Source organism: Panulirus ornatus, chromosome 7 (genome assembly GCF_036320965.1).
Source record: "Panulirus ornatus isolate Po-2019 chromosome 7, ASM3632096v1, whole genome shotgun sequence".
In the NCBI taxonomy this organism is placed as follows: domain Eukaryota; kingdom Metazoa; phylum Arthropoda; class Malacostraca; order Decapoda; family Palinuridae; genus Panulirus; species Panulirus ornatus.
In genome coordinates, this window is record NC_092230.1 from 47,332,962 (window position 1) to 47,356,226 (window position 23,265).

The window sequence follows — 23,265 nt, forward strand, 5'->3', positions numbered from 1 at the left end:
ACATGCAGGAGGGTGAAAGGAGGGCAAGGAATAGAGTGAATTGGAGCGATGTGGTATACCGGGGTTGACGTGCTGTCAGTGGATTGAATCAAGGCATGTGAAGCGTCTGGGGTAAACCATGGAAAGCTGTGTAGGTGTGTATATTTGCGCGTGTGGACGTATGTATATACATGTGTATGGGGGGGGGTTGGGCCATTTCTTTCGTCTGTTTCCTTGCGCTACCTCGCAAACGCGGGAGACAGTGACAAAGTATAATAAAAAAAAAAAAAAATATTTACAGCTTGTAATGTAATGATAAGAATAGAACCTATGATGTGGTATTCATACATGTGATATAAATATATGACATCAAGCTAATAAGGAGTGGCATGAATAACATAACCACAGAATGCTACAGGGAAATACTATGAATTACCAAAATAAATGTATCAAACAATCTTGTTTAATAAAAAATACACAAGTCATGGACTTCTATGACAAAATGGGTACCCACAACTATGCCAACTAATACTGGACCAGAGAAAATTTAAAGAAACTGTCCGGGTAAGCCATGAAACACAAACCTATATGATCTAATCCTGCACTGGATACATGCTTGTGACATGTCCAGTATAGGTCTTCCTTGTAAAGGTAATGAGGAAACACTCGTAAATGACTTATCTTACAAGACTGTTAACTTCTGACTTTAATTTTGCAAGGAAAAGGTGAATTTCATTTGGTATTGGTCAAAATGAACCCTAACCTTTGCCCAAAATCTGTATTTTTCTTACAGATCTACTTATCTACATGCACTTAATTAGTTTACTGCAAAAAAATTATCATATTACATACAAAACAATAAAATATTACATCATCTGACTGCTTGGTGTTCAGACACTCAAGTGTTCATTGTGTTTTGAGGGGCTTGAATGTACTGGTGTGGAGCTAAGAAGGTAGGTTTGAGGTTCACCTACACATGATAGATTGAGTGCTACCCAAATACAAGCAAAACTACTAGGAGGCTGAGGGGTCATCATCAACTTTGGTTGGTGGTTGTGGCTGGTTTACTGTGTCCTGCTCTGCATATCAGAAGCAGCTATATGAATCCTTGCATGACCTAAATGATATTGGGAAAGAATTTGGTGCTGCTATCAAGGTTTTGACCATTTTCATGTGCCATATGTATGGCTTTTTATATGTGACTATGAATTCTCTACAATGCATGCTGAACATTTTAATAGAGCATTTCTATCTTGTTTTCCAGGGTTATGTAAACTAGCTCCAGCTTTTTCTTGGTAGGAGCACCAGATGCATCACATCACATTTTTCAACAAAAGGGAAATACACTATACATATCTAATCCAGTTAATAAGGTGACACACATGAAATCAAGCACAACAATTATCCCCACTCAAGTGAAAACAGACTCAAGCCCCACCATGTCTTAGTGCATGGTAAACTCCAATAAGCGCTTGCTAACATATGAAGCATTTACATGAACTCATGAAAAAACGGGACACAGCAATATTTTCACCGCAAACCTCTGAAACACTAATATAGGACACTTGTACAAAGTTTTCCACTCAAATGGCTAACTCAAATGGTTAATCCAGAGAATAGTTAACCAGATTTCATGCAAAAAACAAGATACCCAATTATGCAGGGACTATAAGCAGCCACGTAAATGTGAAGACACGTGATGACTAACCACAATCATGGATCCACATAAGAAGAGAAGTAATACAACATGTCTCATCATCTGGAACTCGTCATCCCGGTCTCGTACAATGGTGGTCTCTTCTGGCTCTGTGAGTTGAGAGGTTGATACATATCGCTGGATCATGTCAGAACACTCATCCCTTTGGCGTAAATCAGGACGGTATCGATTACCCGTGCTGAGTTCATCGTGCGGACTAAATAAGCTGTCAGAGGGTAAGAAAGAAAACAAAAATTACATCCACATCACAACTGAGAATAAATGGTGGTATGGAGAAAAGGGAGGGGAATGCAAGAGTTTTGGAAAGAGGGGCAAGCATGCAGTCTGTTGTGGATGAGAGAGCTTGGGAAGTGAGTCAGTTGTTGTTCGCTGATGATACAGGGCTGGTGGCTGATTCGGGTGAAAAACTGCAGAAGATGGTGACTGAGTTTGGTAAAGTGTGTGAAAGAAGAAAGCTGAGAGTAAATGTGAATAAGAGCAAGGTTATTAGGTACAGTAGGGCTGACGGACAAGTCAATTGGATGGTAAGTTTGAATGAAGAAAAACTGGAGGAAGTGAAGTGTTTTAGATATCTGGGAGTGGATTTGGCAGCGGATGGAACCATGGAAGTGTAAGTGAATCATAGGGTTGGGGAGGGGGCGAAAGTTCTGGGAGCCTTGAAGAATGTGTGGAAGTCGAGAACATTATCTTGGAAAGCAAAAATGGGTATGTTTGAAGGAATGGTGGTTCCAACAATGATATATGGTTGCGAGGCGTGGGCTATAGACAGAGGTGTGCAGAGGAGGGTGGATGTGATGGAAATGAGATGTTTGAGGTCAATATGTGGTGTGAGATGGTTTGATCAAGTAAGTAATGAAAGGGTAAGAGAGATGTGTGGTAATAAAAAGTGTGTGGTTGAGAGAGCAGAAGAGGGTGATTTGAATGGTTTGGTCACATGGAGAGAATGAATGAGGAAAGACTGACAAAGAGGATATATGTGTCAGATGTGGAGGGAACAAGGAGAAGTGGGAGACCAAATTGGAGGTGAAAAGATGGAGTGAAAAAGATTTTGAGCAATCGGGGCCTGAGCTAGAGGAGGGTGAAAGGCGTGCAAGAAATAGAGTGAATTGGAACATTGTGGTATACCGGAGTCGACGTGCTGTCAATGGATTGAACCAGGGCATGTGAAGTGTCTGGGGTAAACCATGGAAAGTTTTGTGGGGCCTGGATGTGGAAAGGGAGATGTGGTTTCGGTGCATTATATATGACAGCTACCTCGCACACATAAGGGGGGAGGGGGTGTGATGTCTCCATGGTTGTTTAGTTTGTTTATGGATGGGGTGGTTAGGGTGGTAACTGCAAGAGTTTTGGAGATAGGAGCAAGTATGCAGTTTGTTGTGGATGTGAAGGCCTGGGGAGTGAGTTCGTTGCTGTTGTTCACCAATGATACAGCACTGGTGGCAGATTCGAGTGAGAAACTGCAGAAGTTGGTGACTGAATTTGGAAAAGAGTGTGAAAGGAGAAAGTTGAGAGTAAATGTGAAAAAGAGCAAGGTTATTGGGTTCAGCAGGGTTGAGGGACAAGTCAGTTGGGATGTGAGTTTGAATGGAGAAAAATTGGAGGAAGAAGTATTTTAGATAGAGGAGGGTGGATGTGATGGAAATGAAATGTCTGAGGACAACATGTAGTGTAAGGTGGTATGACTGAGTAAGTAATGAATGGGTAAGAGAGATGTGTGGTAGTAAAAAGAGTGTGGTTGAGAAAGCATAAGACGGTGTGTTGAAATGGTTTGGACATATGGAAAAAATGAGTGAGAAAAGGTTGACTACGAGGATATATGTGTCAGAAGTGGAGGGAACAAGGAGAAGCAGGAGACCAAATTGAAGGTGGAAGGATGGGGTGAAAAAGATTTTGAGCGATCAGGGCCTGAGCATGCAAGGAATAAAATGAACTGGAACAATGTGGTAATTGTGGCCGATGTGCTGTCAATGGACTGAACCAGGGCATGTGAGGCATCTGGGGTAAACCATGGAAAGGTCTGAGAGGCCTGAATGTGGAAAGGAAACTGTGGTTTCAGTGCATTAAACTTGACAGCTAGAGACTGAGTGTGAACGAATGTGGCCACTTCTGTTTTCCTGGTGCTAACACAGGAGGTAGCGATGCTGTTTCCTGTGGGGCAGGGTGGCACTGGGAATTGCTGAAGGCAAGCAAATATGAATATGTATATGTGTATACATGTATATATCTGTGCTTGTAAAAAAAGAGGACTGGTGACTGGGAAATACTTGGTTTAAAAAGAGGGACATACACATGTATTCATACAAGAGTACAAAAGATGGTCAGCAGGCATTACTGGATTACATACTAACTGATATTCATGTAAAAAAGGGACTTCTGAAAGTGAATGTGCTGAAAGGTGTGGCTGGTGGGTTGTCTGATCATCACCTTGTGGAAGCAATGGCAAAGATTTGTAGAGATATTCAGAAAAAAGAAAATATTGTTTAGAGAAGAGAGTGATGAGAGTTAGTATTTGAAGAAATACCAGGAAAGATAGAGTGTACAACAGCAAAAGATGAGAATAAATGAAGCTAAGGGAGTGGGTGAGGAATGGGAGGTATTTAAGGAAGCAGTGCTGACATGTACAAGATATGCATGTGACATGTGAAAGGTGGGTAGATTGGAAAGGGTAGCAAGCGGTGGGATGATGAAGTAAGGTTGCAAGTGAAATGAAAAAAAAAAGGTAAATGGGCCATATTTACAGGGAAGGACTGCAAATGATTGGGAGAGGTATAAGAGAAAGTGGCTAGGGGTCAAGAGAAATGCAGGGGTTGAAAAACGAGGGCAAACATGACTTGGGTTGAGCAAGTATCAGTTATCTTTATGGAGAATATGAAGATGTTGTGGAAGGAAGTTAATGGTATGTGAAAACAGAACAAATGGGAACTTGAATAAGGTTGATGACTGGGGTGGCAGATGGAGGTTGTTTGGGCCAGGGTGGTATGCAAAGTGAGTCACGGAGAGTAGTTTAGTGAAGAGAGGAGGTGGTAAAAATCTATGTAAGATGAATGTGATGGAAAGGTGGCTGGGGAGAGGAAGCTTTCGCAGTTAATAGCCTAGTTAGGATTTTCAGTGCATGTATGGATCATGGTAAAGTGCCTAAGGATTGGCAAACTGCCTGTATAGTGCCAAACTTGTATAGTGTTCAAACTAGAGAGATATATTTATTGTGTGTATCTAGTAAATTGTGTGAGGGAGTGGTGACTGAGAGGGTGAAGGCATCAGACTGGGCCGCAACAATGTGGTTTCAGGAGTGGTAGAGGATTCGTGAATCAAACATATGCTTTAAAGAACATGCGTACGAAATACTTGCACAAACAATGGGATTTGTATGCAGCATTTACGATCTGGAAAAAGAATACTTACAAAAAAAAAAATGTATGCAGCACTTATGGATCTGGAAAAAATGCATGAAAGGGTTGAAAGATGTGTCCTGTGGAAGGTCTTAAGAATACATGGCATGGAAGCAAACTGCCAGCAGCAGTGAAAAGTTTTTATCAGGGGGTGTAAAGCCTGTGTACTAGTTGGAAGAGAGGAGAGTGAGTGGTTCCGAGCGAACGTTGGTCTGTGGTAAGGGTGTGTTATGTCACCATGGCTGTTTAATTTGTTTATGAACTGGGTAGTGAGAAACGTAAATGCAAGTCTTGGAGAGAGGGTCGAGTATGCATCCGTATGGGATGAGGTGGCCTGTGACGTGACTCAGTTGTTGTCTGTTGATGACACAGCAATGGTTGCAGATTCAAGTGCAAAACTGCAAAAGTAGGTGACTGAGTTTGGAAGAGAGTGTGAAAGGAAGTTGAGAATAATTGTGAATAAAAGCAAGGTTACTGGTATTAGCAAGGTTGAGAGACAGGTTAGTTGGAGGTGAGAGACTGAATGGAGTAAGCTAAACAAAATGAAGTGTTTTAGATAACTGAAAGTGTTCATTGCAGCAAATGGATGATAGCAGAAGCGAGTTGCAGGGTGGGTGAGGAGGTGAAGGTCCTAGGAGCACTGAGGAATGTGTGGAAAGCAAGGTCAGTATCTGGGTGGGCAAAAATGGGTATAGTTGAAGATATGATAATCTCAACAATGCTAAATGGATGCAAGGCATGGGTTCTAGATGCAGATGAGTGGAGGAGAGTGGTGCTGGAAATGCAATATTTGAGGATAATAGTTGATGTGAGGTAGTATGATTGAGGGAGTAATAAAAGGGTAAAAGAAAAGTGTGCTTAATAGAGAGAATGTGGCTGAGAAAGCCAAAGAGCATGTGCTGAAATGTTTTGGAGAAATGGAGGGAATGTGAGAGGAAAGGTTGACAAAAAGGATATATGTGTCAAAAGTGGAGGAAACAAGAAGGAAGAAACTAAATTGTTGATAGAAGGATGAGTAAAGATTTTGTGTGATCAGGGCTTGAATATGCAGGAGGGTGATAGGCATGTATATGGCAAAAAGAATTGGAAAGATGTAGTATACAGTGGTCAATGTGCTGTTAATGGGGTAAACTAGGGGATGTGAAGCAGCCACAGTAAAGCATAGAAAGGTCTGTATGGCCTGGCTGAGGACAGGGAGCTAAGGTTTCAGTGCATTACACATGACAGCTCTTCCTGGCTCTAACATGGAAAATGGCAATTAAGTATGATAGAAAGAAAGAAAGAAAGAATATAAAACTTTCAGTAAGGGATGTTCACGGACTCTGGTTACATTGTGAGTGAAAAGTCACACTTAGACTGTATCGCTAGAAGTATAGTTTCATCAATGAATTTCTCACTTCAAAAGTGTTGAGATTCCCTGTTACTGGAAATATTGCAGCCTTAAGCAGAAAGAGCCATTATAAAGGTCCTGGGTAACACCAAGCCTCTTTCATAGAATGCAATCCTAATCATTATACTAAACAAAAAACAAAACTAAACAAAAATCCTTCACCAAAAGCATTTTCAAGTATCTATTCCACCTATTACCTCTCTACATACCTGTCATTATCAGAGGACCCACTGTCATCTATACCAGCCTCTGGATCTCTTGCCCTGTCCTCTAAATCAAGAGAACTGGAGCTACTTACAGTGCCATTGATGTCTACAAAAAATTGAAAAGGAATTAGTGAATCATAATTTGGTTTGTGAAACTATTTAGAATACAACACAAGAAAACAGAGTGGTATATCTCAAGTGAATATAATATAAATACAATGCATAGTACCTTTCCTAAAGATGAAAAATAGATCTCCTTAGATAATGTTTTTTCTTAAAATAGAAAAATTAATTTGAGACCTATCATCTTTATCATATCTATTATTGGGGGAGAAAGAGTATCTACGAGATTTTGCCATAAGCAAAGCACTCACCACATGTCTTGCTTGACATATAAAATCATTCTTCTCAGCTGCCACTTGCATTATATAACTATTTATTCTGGGTTCATCTGGGGCTGAGTGCAAACTACTAAAGTCTTTTTCAAGAATGCATCAGTAGTTATTCCATGAATGTTTCTTATTTCTCCCACAGTACACTGAATAGCCATTCTAACATCCTGGTTAGGCCTTCCTATGTTTTATCAGATTTATTTTCAGTATATTCCATGGTATTCTTCTTAGCTGCCACCTGCATTACATAACTATTTATTCTGAGTTCATCTGGGGCTGAGTGCAACTATATTAAAGTCGTTTTCAAGAATGCATCAGTAGTTATTCCATGAATGTTTCTTATTTCTCCTACAGTACAATGAATAACCATTCTAACATCCTGGGTAGGCCTTCCTATGTTTTATCAGAGTTATTTTCAGTATTTATGCTTATATATTCATTATACTTTGTTGCTGTCTCCTGCGTTAGTGAGGCAGCGCAAGGAAACAGATGAAAGAAATGGCCCAATCCACCCCCATACACATGTATATACATACGTCCACACACGCAAATATACATACCTACACAGCTTTCCATGGTTTACCCCAGACGCTTCACATGCCCTGATTCAATCCACTGACAGCACGTCAACCCCGGTATACCACATCGATCCAATTCACTCTATTCCTTGCCCTCCTTTCACCCTCCTGCATGTTCAGGCCCCGATCACACAAAATCTTTTTCACTCCATCTTTCCACCTCCAATCTGGTCTCCCACTTCTCCTCGTTCCCTCCACCTCCGACACATATATCCTCCTGGTCAATCTTTCCTCACTCATTCTCTCCATGTGCCCAAACCATTTCAAAACACTCTCTTCTGCTCTCTCAACCACGCTCTTTTTATTTCCACACATCTCTCTTACCCTTACGTTACTTACTCGATCAAACCACCTCACACCACACATTGTCCTCAAACATCTCATTTCCAGCACATCCATCCTCCTGCGCACAACTCAATCCATAGCCCACGCCTCGCAACCATACAACATTGTTGGAACCACTATTCCTTCAAACATACCCATTTTTGCTTTCCAAGATAATGTTCTCGACTTCCACACATTCTTCAAGGCACCCAGGATTTTCGCCCCCTCCCCCACCCTATGATCCACTTCCGCTTCCATGGTTCCATCCGCTGCCAGTCCCACTCCCAGATATCTAAAACACTTCACTTCCTCCAGTTTTTCTCCATTCAGACTTACCTCCCAATTGACTTGACCCTCAACCCTACTGTACCTAATAACCTTGCTCTTATTCACATTTACTCTTAACTTTCTTCTTTCACACACTTTACCAAACTCAGTCACCAGCTTCTGCAGTTTCTCACATGAATCAGCCACCAGCGCTGTATCATCAGCAAACAACAACTGACTCACTTCCCAAGCTCTCTCATCCCCAACAGACTTCATACTTGCCCCTCTTTCCAAAACTCTTGCATTTACCTCCCTAGCAACCCCATCCATAAACAAATTAAACAACCATGGAGACATCACGCACCCCTGCCGCAAACCTACAATCACTGAGAACCAATCACTTTCCTCTCTTCCTACACGTACACATGCCTTACATCCTCGATAAAAACTTTTCACTGCTTCTAACAACTTGCCTCCCACACCATATATTCTTAATACCTTCCACAGAGCATCTCTATCAACTCTATCATATGCCTTCTCCAGATCCATAAATGCTACATACAAATCCATTTGCTTTTCTAAGTATTTCTCACATACTTTCTTCAAAGCAAACACCTGAATGCTATGGATGTGTATAAGACAATTCAGGAAAGAAGGAAGTGAAATTAGTGGCATAAAAGGAGTTTCTGCAAGTATTAGGAATACTAAGTCCATAATGGATAGTAAGGGTGAATACAATAAGCAGTCAAGTTATGCAAGAATAAGCCACTTAGTACAAAGGTGCAATAAATCATGACAAGTATCCTTTTCACAGTTATTAATTCTGAATAAACTTACTTATCCGAGGAGCATCCACCGTAGATGTACGTGGAGATCCTCTTGGAGAGCAAGACCTTTGGTCATCTGAATCATCTAAGTTAAGTAAAGACTCATACTGAGCATAGCGTCGCTCATGTCGCTGATGGAGAATCAGACACACCATAGTTGCTAGGGGAAAAAAAAAAATTACGATTCATATGCTATTATGTACAATATACAAATTACTGAAAGAATTAAGATGCATACAACATGATGATCAAGAAAGGTATGAAGCACTTGGTTTGTCTAACTGTGTCAAGTACATTAAGGAAATATGAGTTTGGCATCATAATGGCATCGAACCGAACAGTAAGAATATCTATCATGTAAAATTCAGCCTTGGGGATCACATTTCATATGTAACAGTACTTAGAAAAGTTATGAAAAGCATTAATAAAATCTGGAAGTACTGAACCTGAGGATGGGAAGGAAAGGAACATAAGGAAGACAGCAGGTCATATTCATAAACAAAAATCATTTAGGGTACTTTCTTCATGACTCCATGGGAGTGGCTGAGTTCAAGTGGAGCCAATGTTTGTCTGTTTCTAACACTATCTCACCAAGGAAGAAGAAATTAATTCAAAATATGAATATTCTTTTTTATGTTCCAGGCTCCAGTTATGGACAAAATTCCAAATCAAGGACAGGCCTTAATTGAAATATAGAGAGGTTAATGAAAGGGAAAAAGGAGACAAGGGAAAGTATCTGCAAATTTGGGAAGAAGTGATAAACCCATCTTTTAAAATATGCCAATGGCCCCAAAGTAATTACATGATCCATCAGCTTGCTGTGTAGTGTGTGATATAGCTAGTGATGGAGGCACACAAGCAGCCAGCTCTTGTAAGCAAAAACTAGAGTCATACCTACAGAAGTGGAAAAGTTAACCAACACTGCAGAGTAGGGTAAGCAGGTTAAGTTTGGAAGTTAGCTTGGGAGAGTTTAAGAGTCAGACTGCTTTCGACTCAATTCTGTCAAGTAAAGATGCAGAGCTAAACCACCCAAGATGCAAAAGCAGTACTCCATACAAGTATGGATCAATCCTTTGTATGAATGGAGTAATTGTTCAGAAGAAATGAAATTTCAACTCTCACTTTCTTAGAGGCAAACATAGCTATTTCCATAAAGTGGGGTTTCCAAGAAAGAGTGGATGTTACAGTATGCTCATTTGAGTTGACAATGAATTACAGAACCAAAGAAGAAAGGAAAGTTGAGAGGAATTTTGAATAGAGAGATGGGAAGGAACTGGGTCTTGGAGGCATTAAATTTAACTAGATTTCATCTAACCACTGAGAAATCTTGTCCAAGCATGAGTTTACTGAGGAAGTTGTGTCAAGATGAGATTCTGATCGATTAAGAACAGGAACAGAATTGAAGGATGTGGAGGAATGCAAAGATGAGTCTGAGTGCATTTGGCTACTTTTGGAAGAAAGAAAATCTTTGGTAAAAGGAGAAAAAATGTAGAAGACAAGACAGAACCTTGAGGGACACCAGTGCTGATGGAAAATGGGAAAGAGGTTAATCCTTCAACAACCACAGAGACTAATCAGCCAGAAAGGAAGCTAGATACGATGGAGCAAAGTGAGAGAGGGAAGCTAAAGGAGGGGAGCTTAGAGATGAGACCCTACAGCCATACCCTGTCATACTCAAGCTGGAAATTTAAAACAATGCCATCACAATCTTTGGCAGTCAGTGGCACATCACAGGGTATGCAAAAAACCAGCACGCTGGAATGTCTCAAGCCGAAAGGTAATGTCAGATATGGAAGTTTTGTAGTTTTGCCTTGATCAAAAAGTTACAAAAAGAGGTCTAAGTACCATTTTCATATTTCACAACAGAATTAACACTCCGAGGAAATCCAACTGAAAATTATTTCTGCTACTTTTGGGTTAATGGAAAATTTCTGATTGTTATTACCTTTGTACCACTATATGCTTATGTTTAGCTCTCTAAAATGATATGCAGTATACTATTTCTAAACATAGAGATTTACTTACTGAACAGGCTGAACCAAAGCAGCAGCAAAGCAACAATGGCCTGCGCTGATCCATACTGGAAATTGGGATCATGCTTGTCTGCTACATCTGTTTCCTGCTGTACCATTAGAATCAGCACAGTTACCATGACAGCTGGTAATCTGTAGTAAAGAGGATACCATTGTGGTTAACAATTCATAAAGTTTCATGCACATATGCTGCACAAAAGTAACAATGATCTTCCTGTGACCATTCTCAGACATACAGCAGGGATTTCAAGTCGCTTCAGTTTTGCATACAATGCATTCCATACATATCATTCCAGCATTGCTTATTAAGCCATTCAATAAAAGCATGAATTAAAGTTGTTTTTACCTATAAAAGTACTACAAATGACATAAATCAATAGTGGCCCTCATTAATTTCTATGTTCTTTCACTTCATTTCCTTCACCTAAAATGGCCTATGACTAGGGTATGTTTTGCAAATATAACACTCATACACACACACACACACACAAAAAAAAAAAAATAAAAGTCAGGAATTAAAAGAAAATCTAGGTTATACTTTAGAATGTTAAAACTCACCCCCAACCAATAATGGCAAAGAAGGGCCGCAGACGCAAAACAAAACACAGGGACTGCCAACGCAAAAGGAAGAGGGTGATTGCCAAGATGGATGTCCACAAACGTGCAGAGAACACTCCCCAAGAGAAAAGAACAAACTGTAGGTATAATTTCCAGGTGTGGTTGCAGTCCAATACAGACCATAAGAGAGCTCCTGAAAAAAAAAAATAATAATAATAATCATAATAATCATAAATTACAGAGGTATAAGTTTGTTGAGTATTCCTGGTAAATTATATGGGAGGGTATTGATTGAGAGGGTGAAGGCATGTACAGAGCATCAGATTGGGGAAGAGCAGTGTGGTTTCAGAAGTGGTAGAGGATGTGTGGATCAGGTGTTTGCTTTGAAGAATGTATGTGAGAAATACTTAGAAAAGCAAATGGATTTGTATGTAGCATTTATGGATCTGGAGAAGGCATATGATAGAGTTGATAGAGATACTCTGTGGAAGGTATTAAGAATATATGGTGTGGGAGGCAAGTTGTTAGAAGCAGTGAAAAGTTTTTATCGAGGATGTAAGGCATGTGTACGTGTAGGAAGAGAGGAAAGTGATTGGTTCTCAGCGATTGTAGGTTTGCGGCAGGGGTGTGTGATGTCTCCATGGTTGTTTAATTTGTTTATGGATGGGGTTGTTAGGGAGGTGAATGCAAGAGTTTTGGAAAGAGGGGCAAGTATGAAGTCTGTTGGGGATGAGAGAGCTTGGGAAGTGAGTCAGTTGCTGTTCGCTGATGATACAGCGCTGGTGGCTGATTCATGTGAGAAACTGCAGAAGCTGGTGACTGAGTTTGGTAAAGTGTGTGAAAGAAGAAAGTTAAGAGTAAATGTGAATAAGAGCAAGGTTATTAGGTACGGTAGGGTTGAGGGTCAAGTCAATTGGGAGGTGAGTTTGAATGGAGAAAAACTGGAGGAAGTGAAGTGTTTTAGATATATGGGAGTGGATCTGGCAGCGGATGGGACCATGGAAGCGGAAGTGGATCATAGGGTGGGGGAGGGGGCGAAAATTCTGGGAGCCTTGAAGAATGTGTGGAAGTCGAGAACATTATCTCGGAAAGCAAAAATGGGTATGTTTGAAGGAATAGTGGTTCCAACAATGTTGTATGGTTGCGAGGCGTGGGCTATGGATAGAGTTGTGCGCAGGAGGATGGATGTGCTGGAAATGAGATGTTTGAGGACAATGTGTGGTGTGAGGTGGTTTGATCGAGTAAGTAACGTAAGGGTAAGAGAGATGTGTGGAAATAAAAAGAGCGTGGTTGAGAGAGCAGAAGAGGGTGTTTTGAAATGGTTTGGGCACATGGAGAGAATGAGTGAGGAAAGATTGACCAAGAGAATATATGTGTCGGAGGTGGAGGGAACGAGGAGAAGAGGGAGACCAAATTGGAGGTGGAAAGATGGAGTGAAAAAGATTTTGTGTGATCGGGGCCTGAACATGCAGGAGGGTGAAAGGAGGGCAAGGAATAGAGTGAATTGGAGCGATGTGGTATACCGGGGTTGACGTGCTGTCAGTGGACTGAATCAAGGCATGTGAAGCGTCTGGGGTAAACCATGGAAAGCTGTGTAGGTATGTATATTTGCGTGTGTGGACGTATGTATATACATGTGTATGGGGGTGGGTTGGGCCATTTCTTTCGTCTGTTTCCTTGCGCTACCTCGCAAATGCGGGAGACAGCGAGAAAAAAAAAAAAAAAAAAAATCATAACAATAATCATAATAATGATATTAATTTATCCCTAGGGATAGGGAAGAAAGGAACTTCCCATGTATTCCCTGTGTGCTGTAGAAGGCAACTAAAAGGGGATGGAGCAGGGGGCTGGAAATCCTCCTCTCTCATTTCTTAATTTTCGAAAAGAAGGGACAGAGAAGGGGGCCAAGCGAGGACATTCCCTCTAAGGCTAAGTCCTCTGTTCTTAACATTACCTCGCTAACACGGGAAATGGCGATTATGTATGAAAAAAATAATAATAAAAATAATAGGGGGATAGGGGAGAAAAAATATTTCCCATGTATTTCCTGCATATTGTAAAAGGTGACTAAAAGGGGAGGGAGTGGGAGGGCTGGAATTCCTCCCCCTCCAATTTTTACTTTTCCAAAAGAAGGAACAGAGAAGGGGGCTAAGTGAGGCTTCTCTTGCTGAAGCTCAGTCCTCTGTTCTTAATGCTACCTCGCTAATGCGGGAAATGGTGAATATGTATGAAAAAAAAAAATAAGAATTTTTTCACAAATAATGACCATTTCCCATGTTAGTGTCAAGAACATATGACTAAGCAGGGTCACGGTAAGTGCGAAAATAGAGTGGTTTTAGGAAAAGAGGAAACGATGTGTGTGAAAGTGGTGAGAGAGCTTAGAAGAGGCCTGAGGGCAGATATAACGCAAGAGATAAGTGAAGAGAGGCATAAATGAAACACTGGGAATGGGAGGGGAATAGAAGGTATTTACAGCAGGAGTGCTTACATGGCAGAGGAAGTAAAATTGATAGTGAAAGAGAAAAGAGAGGAGTATGGACACTAACCATAACGAAGGTGTGCAAGTGACTGAGAGTAAAAGAGAAAGAGGTAGCAGGTCAAGAGAAAAGTATGAATGACAAATAAAAAGAGCATATCAAGTGATGGGATGAAGAAGTGATGATGATCTTAGGATGGAACAGGAATACGTTTTAGCAGGTGATTAGCATGAGGAAAATAAGAAAACAAATGAGAGCAACAATGATGGGAGCAGCTGGGGTTATAGTAACAGACAAAGAAGAGGTAAAAAAGAAATGGACTGAGTATTATTTTGGACAACTGAATATGACAGATCATATGAAATTGAGTGGGAGATGTATAAAAGAAAGAGACAGGTCAAGAGAAAGGTGCAAGAGGTGAAAAAAAGGGCAAATGAGAGTTGGGGTGAGAGAGTATCATTAAATTTTAGGGAGAATAAAAAGATGTTCTGGAAGGAGGTAAATAAAGTGCGTAAGACAAGGGAGCAAATGGGAACTTCAGTGAAGGGCGCAAATGGGGAGGTGATAACAAGTAGTGGTGATGTGAGAAGGAGATGGAGTGAGTATTTTGAAGGTTTGTTGAATGTGTTTGATGATAGAGTGGCAGATATAGGGTGTTTTGGTCGAGGTGGTGTGCAAAGTGAGAGGGTTAGGGAAAATGATTTGGTAAACAGAGAAGAGGTAGTGAAAGCTTTGCGGAAGATGAAAGCCGGCAAGGCAGCAGGTTTGGATGGTATTGCAGTGGAATTTATTAAAAAAGGGGGTGACTGTATTGTTGACTGGTTGGTAAGGTTATTTAATGTATGTATGACTCATGGTGAGGTGCCTGAGGATTGGCGGAATGCGTGCATAATGCCATTGTACAAAGGCAAAGGGGATAAGAGTGAGTGCTCAAATTACAGAGGTATAAGTTTGTTGAGTATTCCTGGTAAATTATATGGGAGGGTATTGATTGAGAGGGTGAAGGCATGTACAGAGCATCAGATTGGGGAAGAGCAGTGTGGTTTCAGAAGTGGTAGAGGATGTGTGGATCAGGTGTTTGCTTTGAAGAATGCATGTGAGAAATACTTAGAAAAGCAAATGGATTTGTATGTAGCATTTATGGATCTGGAGAAGGCATATGATAGAGTTGATAGAGATGCTCTGTGGAAGGTATTAAGAATATATGGTGTGGGAGGAAAGTTGTTAGAAGCAGTGAAAAGTTTTTATCGAGGATGTAAGGCATGTGTACGTGTAGGAAGAGAGGAAAGTGATTGGTTCTCAGTGAATGTAGGTTTGCGGCAGGGGTGTGTGATGTCTCCATGGTTGTTTAATTTGTTTATGGATGGGGTTGTTAAGGAGGTAAATGCAAGAGTTTTGGAAAGAGGGGCAAGTATGAAGTCTGTTGGGGATGAGAGAGCTTGGGAAGTGAGTCAGTTGTTGTTCGCTGATGATACAGCGCTGGTGGCTGATTCATGTGAGAAACTGCAGAAGCTGGTGACTGAGTTTGGTAAAGTGTGTGGAAGAAGAAAGTTAAGAGTAAATGTGAATAAGAGCAAGGTTATTAGGTACAGTAGGGTTGAGGGTCAAGTCAATTGGGAGGTGAGTTTGAATGGAGAAAAACTGGAGGAAGTGAAGTGTTTTAGATATCTGGGAGTGGATCTGGCAGCGGATGGAACCATGGAAGCGGAAGTGGATATAGGGTGGGGGAGGGGCGAAAATTCTGGGGGCCTTGAAGAATGTGTGGAAGTCGAGAACATTATCCGGAAAGCTAAAATGGGTATGTTTGAAGGAATAGTGGTTCCAACAATGTTGTATGGTTGCGAGGCGTGGGCTATGGATAGAGTTGTGCGCAGGAGGATGGATGTGCTGGAAATGAGATGTTTGAGGACAATGTGTGGTGTGAGGTGGTTTGATCGAGTGAGTAACGTAAGGGTAAGAGAGATGTGTGGAAACATGTGGGTTTTAAATTAGAGGGGTTTTGGATCAGGGGGTTTTTTCTTTTAAGAATGCAGTAAAATACTTAGAAAACAAATGGTTTTTGTTTAGATTTTTGGATCGGGGAAGGGTTGATAGAGTTGAAAATGCCTGGGAAAAAATTTAAAAAATATGTTGGGAGGAAGAGTTTTAAAAAACATAAAAGTTTTTACGAGGATTAAGGCATGTGACGTGAAAGAAGGAAATGATTGGGTTTTCCAGTGAAAGTAGTTTTTCGGCAGGGGGGTGATGTCTCCATGGGGGTTTAATTTGTTTAGGGTGGGTTTTTAAGAGGTAATCAAAGTTTTTGGGAAAAGGGGCAAGTAAAGTCTGTTGGGGGTAAAGCTTGGGGAAGGGGTCTTTTTTCCTGAGTACAGCCGGTTGGTATTCATTAGAAACTGCAAAAGCGGGCTGATTTGGAAAAAATGTGAAAAAAAGTTAAATAAATTTAAAATAAAGCAAGGTTTTTTAGGTACATAGGTAAGGGCAAAAATTGGGGTATTTTTGGGAAGGGAGAAAAACTGGGGGAAAGGGAAAGTTTTAGAATCTGGATGTTTCGCAGGGGATGAACCATGGAAGGGGAAGTGGATAAGGGGGGGGGAGGGGCAAATTCTGGGGCCTTAAAATTAATCGAAAACTTTCCCGGGAAACAAAAAGGGATGTTGAAGAATAGTTTTTCCAAAATGTTTTTGGGCGAGGCTGGGCTAGGGAAAAAAATTTTTTCGCAGGGGATGGATGTCGGGAAATGAGATTTTGGGGCAATTGTGGTTAGGGGTTTGATCATGAAAACTAAGGGTAAGAGAAATTGGGGAATAAAAAACGGGTTAGAAGCAAAGGGTTTTAAAGTGGTTTGGCACATAGAGAATGATGGGGAAAGATTACCAAAGGTAATTGCGGGAGGAAACGGGGAAAGGGGGAACCCAAAATTGGGAGGGGAAAAGATGGATGAAAAAGATTTTTTTGGATCGGGCCTAACAGCGGGAGGAGAAAGGGGGGCGGGAATAGATAATTGGAGCATGGATCCCGGGGTTGACGGCTGCCCGGGGTTTGATCAAGGCTGTGAAGCGCGGGGGAAACCAGGAAAGCTGTGTAGTATTTTTTTTTGCGTGGGGGACGTATTTTTTTTTACTTGATGGGGGGGGTTGGGGCCTTTTTTTCTTTTTTCCCCTTTGCGCTACCTCCAAACGCAGACAGCGACAAAGTATAAAAAAAAAAAAAAAAAAAAAAATATGTTGGCTGACGTGGTGTGTTTGGAATGGGGTGGCAAGTGGAGTGAATGAGCCATGGTAAATTTACAGTGTAAACAGGAGTAGTGACAGCCTTCACTTTTGAAATGTGGAATGCACAGGAACAGATGCACTTTTTTTTTTTCCCAATTACAGCATTATTGGTTAATCAGCTTTTTTTCAACTTACACAAGTCCCATAATGAAGTACTCGAGGCTTGCAAAGAATCACAAAAAGGGGCCCTACAACGGGCATCAAAGACAAAAGTGAATTCTTGCATAATACAAAAATAAGTTTCATGAGAATACCTGGTAAAGTGTTTGGGAGACTGATGTAAGAGAAGTTAGTGGCATCACAGAATGTATGGCTAAGAGAGTACGGTAGCTTAAGGAAACATAGCAGGTGTGAGAACCACGTGTTTCCTTTGAAAAGTATATGAATGATACTGTGAATTCATTCTGAGAGAAAAACTTGTGGAAATATACGTCTATACCTTTTTTCTTTATCTATTTCATATATGTTCACTATTTCCCACTCAAGTGAGACAGCATTGAGAACATAGAAAACCATGTCTCAGAGGGTAAAATCCTCACTTGGCTCCTTCCTCAGTTCCTCCTTTTCAAACATAATACATGTTAGGAGGATTACCAGACCCTGCTCCTAACCCTTTTAAAAAATGCAGGAGATATGTGAGCAGTATTCTTTCTCCCCTTTTCCCCTACCATCACAATCATTCCTTTCATAATTTCTGCCTGAATTACTTTACTGTTCAATACAAAGATCACTAAAACCAATCAATTTTCAATCTATAAAAGCATCCAATGACTTACCTATACAAGCCACACCTTGCGATACAGCCAAGCACAAAGTTACAAAGTGTGGAATTTTCCTCCACTTCCGGCTCAAGATGAACACTGTTAAAACCCAAATCTGAAAAAAAAGCATTAAGGATCATATACACAAACACTGTAATACTTTAACAAAGTCTAAAAAGCTACAATAGTTCCAGCAAAAACAACATAAAATATCCATATGAAAGAGATATGAACAGACTGTAAATATTCAATGGATAGAGAGCACAAGGAAAACTAATATATCAGCTGGAGAGTATCTAAAATGAGAGTATTGCAAGACACATTTGAAAACAAGTAGAGGAGAGGGTAATTTAGAATGATGTGGGATAAGACAGCAGGTGTATGATGTCATGGTTGTTTAATAATTATGTGGAAGGAGGTAAATAATGTGTGAGACAAGAAAAAATGGGGACATTGGTGAAGAGAGCGAAAGGGGAAGTGATAACAGGTAGTGACAGAGCAAGGAGATGAAATCCAGCAAGACGGAAAGATTGGATGGTATTGCAGTTGAATTCATTAAGAAAGGGGGTGGCTGTGTTACTGACTAGTTGGGAAAGATATTCAATGTTTTTTTTTCTTTTTTTTTCTTTTTTTTTTTGCCGCTGTCTCCCGCGTTTGCGAGGTAGCGCAAGGAAACAGATGAAAGAAATGGCCCAACCCACCCCCATACACATGTATATACATACGTCCACACACGCAAATATACATACCTACACAGCTTTCCATGGTTTACCCCAGACGCTTCACATGCCCCAATTCAATCCACTGACAGCACGTCAACCCCGGTATACCACATCGCTCCAATTCACTCTATTCCTTGCCCTCCTTTCTCCCTCCTGCATGTTCAGGCCCCGATCACACAAAATCTTCTTCACTCCATCTTTCCACCTCCAATTTGGTCTCCCTCTTCTCCTCGTTCCCTCCACCTCCGACACATATATCCTCTTGGTCAATCTTTCCTCACTCATTCTCTCCATGTGCCCGAACCATTTCAAAACACCCTCTTCTGCTCTCTCAACCACGCTCTTTTTATTTCCACACATCTCTCTTACCCTTACGTTACTTACTCGATCAAACCACCTCACACCACACATTGTCCTCAAACATCTCATTTCCAGCACATCCATCCTCCTGCGCACAACTCTATCCATAGCCAACGCCTCGCAACCATACAACATTGTTGAAACCACTATTCCTTCAAACATACCCATTTTTGCTTTCCGAGATAATGTTCTCGACTTCCACACATTCTTCAAGGCTCCCAGAATTTTCGCCCCCTCCCCCACCCTATGATCCACTTCCGCTTCCATGGTTCCATCCGCTGCCAGATCCACTCCCAGATATCTAAAACACTTCACTTCCTCCAGTTTTTCTCCATTCAAACTCACCTCCCAATTGACTTGACCCTCAACCCTACTGTACCTAATAACCTTGCTCTTATTCACATTTACTCTTAACTTTCTTCTTTCACACACTTTACCTAACTCAGTCACCAGCTTCTGCAGTTTCTCACATGAATCAGCCACCAGCGCTGTATCATCAGCGAACAACAACTGACTCACTTCCCAAGCTCTCTCATCCCCAACAGACTTCATACTTGCCCCTCTTTCCAAAACTCTTGCATTCACCTCCCTAACAACCCCATCCATAAACAAATTAAACAACCATGGAGACATCACACACCCCTGCCGCAAACCTACATTCACTGAGAACCAATCACTTTCCTCTCTTCCTACACGTACACATGCCTTACATCCTCGATAAAAACTTTTCACTGCTTCTAACAACTTGCCTCCCACACCATATATTCTTAATACCTTCCACAGAGCATCTCTATCAACTCTATCATATGCCTTCTCCAGATCCATAAATGCTACATACAAATCCATTTGCTTTTCTAAGTATTTCTCACATACATTCTTCAAAGCAAACACCTGATCCACACATCCTCTACCACTTCTGAAACCACACTGCTCTTCCCCAATCTGATGCTCTGTACATGCCTTCACCCTCTCAATCAATACCCTCCCATATAATTTACCAGGAATACTCAACAAACTTATACCTCTGTAATTTGAGCACTCACTCTTATCCCCTTTGCCTTTGTACAATGGCACTATGCACGCATTCCGCCAATCCTCAGGCACCTCACCATGAGTCATACATACTTTAAATAACCTTACCAACCAGTCAACAATACAGTCACCCCCTTTTTTAATAAATTCCACTGCAATACCATCCAAACCTGCTGCCTTGCCGGCTTTCATCTTCCGCAAAGCTTTTACTACCTCTTCTCTGTTTACCAAATCATTTTCCCAAACCCTCTCACTTTGCACACCACCTCGACCAAAACACCCTATATCTGCCACTCTATCATCAAACACATTCAACAAACCTTCAAAATACTCACTCCATCTCCTTCTCACATCACCACTACTTGTTATCACCTCCCCATATTCAATGTATGTATGGATAATGGTGAAGTGCCTGAGAATTGGAGGAATACATGTATAGTGCCACTGTGTAAAGGCAAAAAAGATAAAGGTGAGTGTTCAAACTACAGAGGCATAAATTTGTTGAGTATACTGATGAGGGGGTGAAGGCATGTGCAGAGCATCAGACTGGGGAGGAGCAGTGTGGTTTCAGAAGTGGAGGAGGATGCATGGATCAAGTGTTTCCTTTGAAGAATTTGTGTGAGAAATACTTAGAAAAAACAAATGGATTTCTATGTGGCACTTATGGATCTGGAAAAGGCATATGATAGGGTTGATAGAGATGCTTTGAGGAAGATCTTAAGAATTTGTGTTGTTGGAGGTAAGCTGCTAGAAGCAAAGTTTTTATCAAGAGAGCAAGGCCTATGTACGAGTAGGAAGAGAGGAGTGATTGGTTCCCAGTGAAGGTCGGTCAGCTGCAAAGGGTGTGATGTCACCATGGTTGTTCAATCTTTTTATGGATGGGGTGGTGAGGGAGGTAAATACATGATTGGTAAAAATGTCTAAAGTTATGGTAAGTCACTGTAGTAAACTATACAATTATCACTGTATTCAAAACATAGTCTAACGAATAAAAACAGTATAAGAATAAATGAAGATATCCCTTTTATACAGTTAATACTATGTTTCCTTTTATTTTTTATCTAATGAATAATAACAGCATTACAATTATAAAAATGCCTAATATTCAGGTTAGTTTCATTATCCCAAATTTTTAGGAATAGATTAGTAGTGGAGGAAGTATTAATTTCCTGGATCCTGAGCCCACATGAAACTGTAAATACTACCAAACAGAGGGGCTACTTCATTCTCACATCCTGAGTGATGGGTAGATAGGAAACAAAGTCTAGGGAGGGGCTTTATTCACCATTAGAATTTGTACTTGGGTGATATCACTTGAAGATTCAATTTTGTCATCATGCATTCAGTCTTAAGGCAAGGAAAGGATACAAGGCACACTGCAATACCCAAATGAGCACAGCAAGATGTAAATCATCAAAGAAATGGCCCCTAAAGAGGTCTTTCATTACTTCTTGCAGCGAAGTTCAGATTATACTTATTCAAACACTAATTCGAACACCTTAACATTCAAGTACCATGGTCCCATAGGCATCTGCATATCCAAAAGTCTGTGTCATCATTTGATTCTATTTAAAGGATGTTAATAAGACTTCAAACAACTACAGCGAACAAATGACCTACAACACTGACAACAACAAAAACTAATTTCATTTCATTCTACATATCAAAAACAACTAGATTCTAAATAATGTAAAGATGTTAATCACATATACATACTATAAGTAGTAGTCAGTAGGTAGCCAATGACCCAGGAAGTATTACTGGCCCTACCCACTTGGGCATTGGGAGGGTTTCACGACAATTGCAAAATAAGCTAGCACGTCAGTGGTTGGCAAGATGCAATCCTCTGACCAAGGTAGCTGTCTTTTATTTCCATCTCACCCACAAGTGGACTACTGGTATTCTGTCCACTTACATAAAATCTCACCTTGTCACATATGACACCTGACAACACTTAAATCCCATAACTAATTCAACTCTAGATTTTCCTGTGGTGAGTGCTATGCACAAGCCCTGCCTTTTGGCAAAATGGTAGAATCAATAGACAGAAGTAGTAGGTAGGAACATTAGACAGGCACATTAGGTAGAAATAGTAGGTAAGAACATTAGATAGAAATAGTAGGTAAGAACATTAGGTGGGAGCATGTAGTAGTAGTATTAGGTTGAAACATGAGGCTGAAACATTACATAGACACATAAGTAGTATTAGATGGTACTAACATTAGGTAGGAGCCTCTGAAAATAGTGTATTAGAGTTGTCTTCTGCCAGTGGCCTATTAAAGGAGAGGCACTAAAGGTTATCGATAAGGAGAAATGGAGTTCAGTTATGGAGACTCTTTCACCGTAACCACCCCCTTAAGGGAGTTCCCAAAGGGAACAGGAATCAAAGATATAGATAGTTAGACAGACATACATACTGTGCAAGTAAGTCCAATAATGCTGACATTGAAGAGAATGGATTCCAGTTCCTTCACGTAATCCAGTGGGTTGATTCTAACAAGGGTTACCATCTTGGCTGACACAAACATTAAGGGAGCCGACAAGAAGGTGCAGGCAACCATTGCACTTGCCATCTGTTAAAGTGATGTCTAATCATTATCATATACATAAAAAACAAGGGATATCAAAACAGTTACTAAAATATGAAAAAGAGTAATGGATAAATTTTTCATACATCAATAAAAGGTATTAATCTCAGTACCTAAACATGTCCATACTTATAAGCATACATGTTGACCAATAAATATCTTCAAGTTTTACATTTGACTAAGAACTACTTTCTTAAGCATTCCGTTTACTATTCAAAACTCTTTCTAGTGAGTAAGATTACTTATTTGATCTAAAAAACTAAACCACATAAACAGACAGAATTTCAAATTTTCATAAATATATCCATACAGACACGAGAAAAAGAAGGCTACCCAAGTATCTCCTGCATGTTGAGAGAAGCACTAAGCCGGACAAATGTGAGGGGCTGG

General features: G+C 40.6%; 1 protein-coding gene across 9 annotated transcripts in view; it reads right to left on the bottom strand.

The window, feature by feature from the left end:
- The window catches only part of anchor (integral membrane protein GPR155 homolog anchor), a 131,614-nt gene that overhangs the window by 26,072 nt on the left and 82,277 nt on the right, over nucleotides 1-23,265 (bottom strand). For all 9 annotated transcript variants that reach the window (XM_071663733.1, XM_071663725.1, XM_071663726.1 and 6 more), the window contains 7 exons: nucleotides 22,705-22,860; nucleotides 18,189-18,288; nucleotides 11,661-11,853; nucleotides 11,095-11,234; nucleotides 9,080-9,229; nucleotides 6,685-6,787; nucleotides 1,688-1,901 (listed from right to left, as the gene is read on the bottom strand). In XM_071663733.1, coding sequence (XP_071519834.1) covers nucleotides 1,688-1,901; nucleotides 6,685-6,787; nucleotides 9,080-9,229; nucleotides 11,095-11,234; nucleotides 11,661-11,853; nucleotides 18,189-18,288; nucleotides 22,705-22,860 — 1,056 coding nt within the window. The remainder of the gene's footprint in view (nucleotides 1-1,687; nucleotides 1,902-6,684; nucleotides 6,788-9,079; nucleotides 9,230-11,094; nucleotides 11,235-11,660; nucleotides 11,854-18,188; nucleotides 18,289-22,704; nucleotides 22,861-23,265) is intronic.